General features: G+C 41.8%; 1 protein-coding gene across 4 annotated transcripts in view; it reads left to right on the forward strand.

Annotated features, from left to right (window-relative positions):
- LOC144937200 (protein cornichon homolog 1-like) overlaps positions 1 to 6,454 on the forward strand; it is a 30,717-nt gene extending 24,263 nt beyond the window's left edge. For 2 of the 4 annotated variants that reach the window (XM_078864540.1, XM_078864539.1), the window contains one exon: positions 4,096 to 6,454. In XM_078864540.1, coding sequence (XP_078720666.1) covers positions 4,096 to 4,272 — 177 coding nt within the window. In that variant the 3' untranslated portion in view covers positions 4,273 to 6,454. The remainder of the gene's footprint in view (positions 1 to 4,095) is intronic. The other 2 variants (XM_078864541.1, XM_078864542.1) reach the window with 1 other exon arrangement.
- The last annotated feature ends 4,456 nt before the right edge of the window (positions 6,455 to 10,910 follow it).

The raw sequence follows: 10,910 nt of genomic DNA on the forward strand, positions 1-10,910 counted from the left end.
TTTTGTCATTTTGGTGACCCAGTCACTATTGCAAATGAGACTATCCTGGTCTCTTGAGTTCTCATCTGCTTAAACAATATATTCCTTGATCATCATCATTGGCCATGATCTATCCACTGCTAAATTAAGGCCACCCCAAGTTGTAGACATATTTAATGGTCTTGCGATCCAGCAATCTATATAGTCCCTGCACACGAGCCGATTGTATTGTTCCATCTCCATTGAAGCACAGTGTTGCATATACATATTCGCACTGGGTGAACATGTGCAGCCATGGGAGCGCAAAGCAACTATTTCAGGATAAATAACTTGACCTCCATTCCAGGAGGCCAGGGAAATGCGTTCAAGCAACTCGTGCCTTGAAAGGATTTTGAATTTTGGTGACAATACCACGTGGTGTACATGTTTCACGTTTTCTTTCTGCCTGCAAGCTGCAAAAAAATATGCAAATGCTGCTGTACAATGTCTAGAATGAAGTCTCACACGGATTTTTCCATCTATATAAAATACCAATGGCTCAGTACCAGTTTATATCTGAAACATAATTATGTCAGGTGGAGGAGATGGGTATATTACCATACACTAATGTGGGCATTGAGCTAAAATGCATAAAGAGAGAAAATATATGTATGTATGTTGAACTTCTTTCGCACCTTACTTAGCCAAGCCGACCATGCTAACCGCAGGTGCGGGACTCTGCAAGTGCTGGAATGACAGCCAAACTCATCTATAATGTAGTCTCACCCGGACAAGAAATGTCATCTCTTAGTTTACGAATCTTAAAAGTGAACCTTAGAGTGCTGTCGTTGCTGGCAAAATAATAGTTTTAGGCCTTTGGGCCTGTGTTTAACAATTGTGCTTGAAAATACATTTAAAACATTTCATAATTAATACAGGCCCATAAATTACAGTGGACTTTTATTGGTGATACAGCGTCAGACTAATTACGAGGCACCAGTTATCTTGTAGTTTGGGCAAACGCATTAAATATTCATGATCAATATGGACACTCGCCGTTTTATATCGCTACAAATGTACACCATCAATTACATGTGCTTTTCTATCATGTATACATATTTTCAAATAGAGATGCGAAATTAATGGGGTATAAAATACATATATACCGGAGTGGTTTATGGTCTGGAATTAGACATTGGTCATTATATAGTTATACTTTAACGTTTTATTGCAAACCCGCTTCACCAAGTGCCAAAAGCGTTTTCTGTTGAAAGGTTGCTATCTTCATGCTGGTATGATTTCTTTATTGTTTCCATCTTTGAAGATGGAAAAACAATGAGGCTGCTTGTAGCTCATTTAAAAGCAAGCCCTTTTAATCATGCGAATGTTACTTATTTACCGTGTGTGGTGAATGTAACGAGACTACCGGCAAACGATGGTACTCTCTGAGCATGAGTGTTGTGGGAGCATTACCACCCACGGGCTCGTATGTGAGCTGCCATAAGACAGCCTCTGTGAGTTTTTAAATAATTAATTTGTCCATCCACTGCTGGATGAAGGCTTCCCCGAGCCACAACCACCTCTCATGATCTTGCGATGTAATAATCCACCTAACACCTGCATTCCATTCCACGGCTATCACTCCGTTATTATTTTTGACCATTGGCCATCGTTCATTCCAGCCGTAAGATGTCCCAGCCAAGTCCACTCCCTTTGCTTAACAGCTTGAATGATTCTGTGTGTGTTCTCCATTCCTGTTGTGTTCCCTAATCCTGCTGTGTGTTCTCCAATCCAAACCCCATTTGGTGGAGCCAGGAGACTGTTCCCCCTTTCGGGTTCCTCTAAAAACAAACCACTGCAGTTAGGCATGTGGAATGTTGGTGTGCTAACCGTGGAGGAGAGGCTGCCGTTCTGTGGCTTTAGAGTCAGAATCAGAATATTTAATTATACTGGAGGAATCCAATGAGCTATGAAGTTATTTTCACAGATGTCCAGTAGGGATGGGTCAGAACGTTAAAACAACAAAAATACAAAAACACGATAGGAGTGCAAAGTATAGGAAAGGTAAGCAGATCACGAAAATATATACAATTGTGTACATATGTATATACATACATATTTAATGATACAAAAATTATAATATTTATTTTATTAGATAAATTACACTGAGCTATTAGCTTATTTTTCAGAGGCGACCCGGCTACGAATGATGTGGAAATGTATAGCAGCCAAATAATCGAAATAATCTGAACGCACGTTTCTAAATGTGGAGGGAAAAACCGGAGGACCCAGATAAAATATCCACGTGACCATGGGGAGAACATGTACACTGTGACCCCTGACCTCCTGCATACCAGGCGAGGAAGATAATATCACACCACCGTGGTGCCTCTATTATAAATAAATAAGAGATAAAATATATAAGTTCAAATTGTATAAGAACGTCAATTCCTAAGCTTTGGAAAGGCAGTAAACAACAGCAAAACAGTCCTAGGCCACACCATTGTACACACGTTTAAACATTTCTTTCTGCGAAAAATAAACTGGTGGTGTAGCAGTGTGACTAACACAATTTTGAATATCTCATGGGAAAATAGAAAACCAGAAAACACCATTATTAGATTTGTAAAACTCGCATCATATGTAGCAATTTGCATAATTACACAACGAAAGTGATGCGTAAAGCTATCGCTTTCAATGTGCTAAAATGTATTTTTGCTGCATGTTTACAGCTCCACAAATGTACTTTCCTTGTAGCAGTAGAATAAGACAACATTATAATTAACGTTGTCCTGTTTTTTATAAGTTTATTTATGTTTTACAAACTGAATTCATTTCAATATGCTGGAGTCACGTGCTGTGATTTATGCATTCTGATTTCTATTGCCTTTTATTATCATCATGTTCTACCTACTACTGGATGAAGGCCTCCTCACATTCTTACATGCCTTGTGCTCTTGCGATGCTACAATTCGTCTCACTCCTGCACATGAGCTGATTTCATCACTCCATTTCTGCTGTGGTCATCATATTCTTCGGTGTGTTCACTTCTTTGGCTGCCATTCAATCACCAGTCTCATCTATCTGTGATCATCCCTTATAGTGCTATGTTCTGCCAAAGCCCACTTACTCTTCTCCCTGTTATAATGTCTCTAATTTGTATTTGTTCTTTCATACATATGTCCCTGTATGTTTCTCAGCATACTTCCCAGCATGTATTCATCTAATTGTGCTTCTGTTTAGCAGTTTTGAGCTTTTGTTCCACATTCTTTGGTTGAGTGCATGTTTCCGATCCACATGGCATAGTAGGAAATATGCATTGATTGAACACTCCGTTTTTTTAGACACATTGTAAAATCGCTTTTCTTCGTTAAGTCCAGCTTTCCAAACACACTCCACCTTACTCTGCCTGGCCTCTTTATTTCATCGTTTTGATCCCGATCCGCCTTCAATAATAATAATGGTCCAAGCTATAGACACACTGCTGGTAACGGTATGCTCGGGGTGAAGCGGTGGTGCCTGCGGTACGCACACTGGTGACCCTAGTTTGTTTCCTGGCCGTGGCTAACAACAATGGCGAGTGATATCTGATCTGGTTCTGAGCCCCTCCTTCTCCAACGCACACTGACCGTCGTGGTGAAGTATATTCAATCTCCATAACTGACATGGTATTGAGAGTATTTTATCCAGCGTTGGATTGTCAAAGGGTTGTAAATTGGTGGTGACGGTTGGCATACTGGTCTTACAATTCAGAGGGCACCCGTTTTATCTCCTGGCACGGCAGTTGGAGCAATGAGCAAGTTTCCTGAATGCCCCCAACTCTGTCCACCCAGCAGTTTCAATGGGAACACCACAGCTGATCAGCAGGTGACGTGTTGTAGGGTCGAGTGTGAATACTCCCACCTCTTCTTGGACGTCTGGCTAGTGTGCGAGATAAAAGTACTTAAAAGTTACATTGCTATCCCCCCAGAGGGCACTCTTAAGAAGGCCTGGGGAGGCCATTGGAGCTCCCTTCAGTGGAGGCCCATTCACCCACAGTGGCCTGAGCAAACAGTTTCAGGGTTGCGTTTTACCATGTATATCTCAAGCAGGGACACGGGTTTTTGATCGGTGCACGCCCCCTATCTGCGTCTGCAGCATGGTCTACAACCTGATGAGTCCTCCTTAGGGACCCCAGCTCTTCCTTGGCTATGGCTGCTCCGCCGCGCGCCAACCTCTCTTCCAAAGCGACGGTGCCTCTCAAGCGCCGATCGCTGTGTTTTGGTGGCCACCGGAACGTGCGATTGGGAGCAGATGGACGATTACTCACAGTGAGTGGATTGATCGCGGATGGGTTTATAACCAAGCACGAGGGATTAAAACGTTGCACTTTGGGACCACGTCAAGTCCTCGCTGGGGGAGAAGATTTTGGCAGAGTGTGAAGATGAAGACCCCCCCCACTGAGTGGAATGAGCCTTAGTTTAGCGAAGTGCACTCAGACTCTTTGCAGTTAATTATTTGTTATTTGCTGCGATCTGTCAATCTCTTGCTGTTGCACCTCCTGTTTGTTCAATCGCTCCTTTCTGTTTTGATGCTTGTGCGCGACATCTGCACTCATGGACGAAAGCAAAGAGAGGGATTGTAGCTCAAGCCCTATCTTGCTGGGTTGATTAAAGAGAAACTAGGCATGATTAAGCATCTTTGGGTATTGTTTTTTAAACAGACAGTACAAAATGTATGTTTCTCGGCTACCTTGATCATCCCAGTTCCATTTTTAAATAAGACTCGAACATGTTTGCAATCATCTCGGTGTTTGATCTCCAGAAGAAAAAAAAACATTGGTGCTGTTACACTGAAATTTTTTTTTAAGTGCGACAATGATGGACAAGTTACGTGAACCGAGTGGTAGAAAGGAATTATATTTCTGGATTATGTCTTAAAATAAATTTTTAATATGGTGTCACTAAGAAAAACACCTCATAGTGACACACATGGCAGGTGTCTAATCATTTGCATGCAATCATTCCTTGCTGCTTGGTATGCGTAGACTAACTCCGGCGATATTCTGACCGACAGAAACCGTTGCGTGCCCACGGACGTCAATGTGGGATGGGCCGCACACTCAGCCCTAGGGGCAGCAGCGGCACTGCTGATTCAGCCTAGGCCATTAGCAGACATTGTGTTTGGGTTAGGGTTACACGATTACAAACATGATAAGTTAGATAAACTACGGAACTTAATGATATCACCCTTGTGTGAAACAATGAAAATAACCGATTAATTGAAATTTACATTATTTTAATAATATTGTTAGACATGTTAATACTTTTTTTTTTATAACGATGTGAGTGTAAGGCCATATGTGGTGTACCCCTATTTTTCATGTCTCCTGGGCCCCTTGGGTTTCTTGGGGCCCTATACTTCTTCTTAGTTTTCTTATGCCTCGCACCATCATTGCCTAAGGTGTGTTTTAAAATGATGTACTCTGCTATGTTTGATGCATCAGTATGAGAGGCAGTGCCCGTGTATTGCAAGTGTAAATGAGAAGCACATCACAGCCATGGAGGAGGTGGTGGCTGCGGTGTCCACCTCTAACTAGAGATAAGTAACTTGAATGAGGTGCACTTACCGTGTAGGTGGCCAGGTGGTTCAGGCGTCACAGTACTGAGCCGGCACTGCTGAGATCCTGGTATTAAGTCCAGGTAACCAATTGTGATTTAACTGTGTTCCCAAGGGTAGTGGATTGATGGTTTCAGCTCCATTACCAGTGACTGCACAAAGCAAGGTTATGCACTTAATTTGGCTAAATTCCAATTCTGAAAAATAAAACGTTGGTTTGACTAGCTATCATGTGACGAACATTGCAGGTACAGTTGATGTGCAAGTGCTTCCTCTTCCTGTGCAAACCAGATCGCATTGAAGGGTTCTCGAAGGTAGTTTTATGACGTCTGCTTCAGTGGCCCGTTCTTCAACAAGAAGGGTTGCTGCTCCGTGAGGAGATGCGAATGGATTATTCGTCTCATAGCATGACGCCGACAGCACAAACATCGGGGTGAAGCTCATGAAAAATGACATTGTAAAAGAAAGTAACTTGAAACAAATTGTGGTCACTAGTTTGAGCACATTTGTGTTGTCTTCCTCTGACCACTGCGATGCAGTGCATCTGAGTGTGCGTCGCTGTTCGTGGAAAAATGTCAGAACCGGATGTGCATTTTTTCATTTTATGTTCTGAAATGTAAGGGTCACGTTCATGAGTGCTGGAACTCAAACAGCATTGGCAAGTAGGCCCTGGAGGGAGTAATACGTTGTCACACCGCCGAGCCCTGAGTGCCCATCTCCCTCTCTGCGGAACACAAGCTGGATGGACTGATCTCGCATTGCCATGTACCGCGTAGTAAGGGTTAGTGTCAAGCCCTTGACGTGAAGACATTACATGTTTGAATGAGTTATGTTTCATGTTAATGTCTATAATTCATGTTGTCATTTTAAATATAACAATAAAAGTTTGTTAAGTTTTTATCTTTACATTGATAATGCTTTAAGTTATTTTGCAATGCTTCATAAGTAAAAGTGGTCAGTTGAGTGTAATACAACACAGTCGTCATTTTTAACACTTTGAATTCCAGAAAAACGATGTGGAGTCCATGATGTTTGAATACAGTATTTTAAATATTAGAGCTGTGTGTTTTATTTTAATAATATAGTTATTCTGCGCCTGAAAATGTCTGACATAATTTCATGAGAAACGCAAAGGAGTTGTACATCCTGTGCTCTCGTAAGATATTTTAAACACATCCTTAAGTGTTTATAAAACAAGTGTAATAAAATATTTTAAACGCCTCTTTTTGCACCTACAGAAATACACCACATGCTGGATGATACAGCTCAGAGACATTGCAGCCAATGCAGTGGATATTTTAGGAATTCATTCAAATACTTCCTAATTGATTACTGAGCACAGTGTCAAGGCTTGTTACCATTTATGCGAACACGATGACCCTCCTGACTTATGCTCACGTGACATCACCACTACTGATGCCTGTCTGATCTGCGCCACGTTATTTTCCAGATATTGCCTTGAAATGGCTTCATGAGGCCTGATTTTGCGGGGTTTTTTTGTCCTTGTCCCAAGTTTATCTGGGTTGTGCTATCGACATCACGTCACAGAGCAGTGCGACCCTTGGTGTTAGAGAACTGCCCACAGAAGCAGACATCACAGCTACCTCTGAGATCTCTTTCAGTGACCTGTGATCCACACAGTAAAGAGGCAGCCCTCTGACACTCACCCAACAACAGTGAGTAATGTTCATCCCATGACAGTCAAACCAATATTTGTAACTCACATAGAATAACATTTGGTAAATATCATGTGGAATCAAATTTAATGTGATGCGTTTTACGTGCAGTCATTGGTGACACGGCAAGAGTTCAACATACATAACAACCCAGTTTAATCACAGCTGGCTGCCTGGATTCAAACCCACGTACTCAGCAGTGCAGGCGCAGCGCTCCTATCACTGAGCCACCCAGAAACCTCTCAGGCAGTCAGCCCAGGGACAGGCGGCTGACATCACACGAATTACATTTCACGGCTTCAGGGCTGCAACTTGGTGTGCGTGTTAAACGGCAAATGTTGAAAGGCTGCTTATTTTTGCCAGGAACATGCATGCCCAGCTGAAGAGCTCCATCAGTCCCCGTGATAGCTGGCCAAGTGAGCAGGTGGTAACTCGTCGCAGGATTTTGGTCACAACTCTCCGCTGTGATGGTGACAAGCTGGAGGAATAGAGGCAGCTGGTATTCAATTATTTTAGGTTGCAGGCTACAGTTGAAACCATCAACATAACAAGCCCGCAGCAGATGACACAAGGGGGCTCCGTTGGCCAAATGGCAAGGCTCATCGTTTACTCTCTCATCCCCATTTGGCGGCATCGTACGGTGGTTAGGAGAGGGTCAGAAATGTGCAGAACAAACGGCATACATTCATCTACGAGAGTAATTCTTGCATTACTCTTACGGTGATTAATATTCAATAATTATGAACCATCATTCATCTTCGTGATAATTCACCTGTGCTGTTGTACCTAATGTGAGCAGCAATTAAAACATTACAATTAACCCCCAAGGTCATGCTTTCAACAAGGACACTATGTTCACGTTAATGTAATGCATCATCTCTAAGCTAGTATAAACTCACTCATGATTATTCAACTGGTGAGTGGCATTTCAATTACTTCTAAATAGATGGATATTAAAAAGACATCCACCATTGGGAGAGTAAGGGGAGCATTTTACCGACAGCAGAAAGGAACAGGATCTAAATTAACACAGGAACAAAAGTCATTTGGTGGATTCAGAAGGTTTCCTTATGCAAGACACAGAGAAGACAGGTGGCTTTACAGGGACATAGTGGGGGTTGCCACCTTTATGAGGTGTGATAGTTTGTGCAAAGTTAATACGTTAAGGCTGTTTGCAAAAGGGAATGTGTACTGAATATTATTACTCGTTTTCAAAAGCATATACTACATAGTACAAATCTGTCGTCTTCCACGTTTTCCTTCAGAAAATTATCATGGCTGGAGATCGACATGCAGAGTAAAGGAATAGTAGGGCATGAGAGCCCTGACGAAAATGTCATGTCCATGAATACGTGTTTCTACATGAAGCAAATAAAAAAGCATCGCATTGTGAGTCATTTTAGCTAGCATTTGATTTGTGTTTAGCTGCAATACACACGCACTTCTTATTTTACTCTTTAGTACGCGATTGCCATTTTTCATGCCAGGGTTGTAAATGATTAAGGTGCGACGCTCCAAATTCTCACGCCACTACTGGCGGCAGTGCCTCTACGAGAGACAACTGTGGTAAGCACCTATAGAGGGTATTGGCCTCGTTTTCCACACTGGCCAAATTTCATGGAAGGGGTGTAAAAGAGGTACTGTAAGTGAAACAGTAAAGAATAAAATGTTGCGGTGTACTGCTTCAGTTTTCACTAATGCCTAAACACATACCAAGCCCGTAGGAGCCGAATGCCTTTCGCTGGAGTGATTGATACCTACGCTTCATTTACCCATCATGCACACCTGGCCTGGGAAAATTCCGAGCACTACACTTGCACTTAATTTTACCCCAAATGTGGCCACAAAACCAATTCTCGTGACGACTGCCCATGTAACTTGAACGCCAGATTGCAATGTAAGGACATGGGAGATTTAAAAACACAATCAATCCAAAACTAGAAATAGCTCACGTGAATCACACTGGCTGCACTTTTGGCATCATATTTTCTTACTCCCTGCATCAGTCTGGCAGGAGCATTTGATGTGAACACACATATGTATCATGCATTAGTTTATCGTGAACACGCATTTAATTGAAATGTATTATTAGCCATATTGTTAAATGATTAACTTCAGTATATATGGACTGCAATCTCTTCACGAGGTTGGGAAATACGAATCATGATTACCTGCGGTGTGCGAAATGTAATACAGTATTATAGCGCCTACTACTGGGCCGCTCCAGGCAAGCGCTGTGAATTTTATTTTTACGAGCGCAGTTCTGCTTGGCATCTTGCGTGCCCACGTTTCACGAGAGTGTATGAGCACAGGGGATTTATTGTTTTAACCCCGAAGTCAAAAAAGTGCGGAAAATGGACACAGAAAGGAGATAACCATGTTTATTGGCAATGGGTTCTCCCCTGGTGAAATGTAATGCATTGGATATTATGGCATTCGCATTAATTGTATTCAACAAATAATACACCACCCACGATTTAAAGATATCTATCAGAGGTCTTAATCATACAAACATTTATACAAGTTGGACTCCAAAGAAAGAACTGCATGACTCAAGTGCAAACACATTTCAGAGCTGACATTTTTTCAAATTAAAAAAGTAGATTTTTTTTTTTTAAGCCAGAACACTTAAAATGAACATTGGCTGTTTTGTACAAGCACCACTTACGACCAACACAATACAAGATAACATTGCAATGTCCCTCTTTCCTTACTGAGAGGATTTAACACTACAAATAATGTACGATTCAAATCTGAAAATGACCAGTCAACCAATCACAGTCATATGCAAGCTTAAGCAAATTTGGCATCAAATTGGCCTGCCTTCCAAATGCTCATAAAATCCCACTTCATGAAAAGGTTTGGCCTGTTTTAGTTTTTCTTCTGTTGTAGGGTAGAATGAATAATGAAATATGGAAATGTATCAGTTAAATGTCACCACATCTGGAAGTGTGGTCACCACATCTACGCCTCTATATAAGGAACAAAACAGGTTGACTTCTCCACAAATCTGTCTGTCGCCTGATGAAGCTAGTTGTAATTACTAGCGAAACGTCCTACTCAGATTGTAAATGTTGTGGCTTGGCTCTCCAAGACACCGGTGTGCTGTACTAGTGACGAATTGGCATGTTCTGTTTACGTAAAACCCTTACTAGTTGACTGTGTCGGGTGGTGGTGGGTTTTAACGACACATTTATATATTTACGCGTTCTAACCCAACAAAAACCTCTTATGGATGATATTGGTTGCGGAAGCCTACGTGTTAAATACATACATCTACAATAAAAGCACTATAGACCCATGCACTTACTTCAAGGTTAATATAGTGTGTAGAGTTTCATATAAAATACCAGTTGTCCAGGTTCCACTTAAACAGCTCAGTGTATATCACACAGTTTGACAAATTCTGGTTTATAAAGTCTAGCGAGCCTGGGGATCATAAGAGGATCAACACAAAGGATGGATGGGGCAAGTGGCTGCGAATTGGGCCGCTACACAATCCTAACCCCTAACCTTACACTGAACTCCATATTATACTTAGCACTGCACGGTGTACGTATACACTGCTGAAATGAAGAAGGCTGAGCTGAATGCGCAACGGGAGACGATGGCACATCTGTGTTAGAAGAGAAGTGTAAAATGATTCCATAGGGCGGACCCTTCATTCTGAAATAAACT

This window comes from Lampetra fluviatilis, chromosome 18, assembly GCF_964198595.1.
Source record: "Lampetra fluviatilis chromosome 18, kcLamFluv1.1, whole genome shotgun sequence".
Taxonomy (NCBI): Eukaryota; Metazoa; Chordata; class Hyperoartia; order Petromyzontiformes; family Petromyzontidae; genus Lampetra; species Lampetra fluviatilis.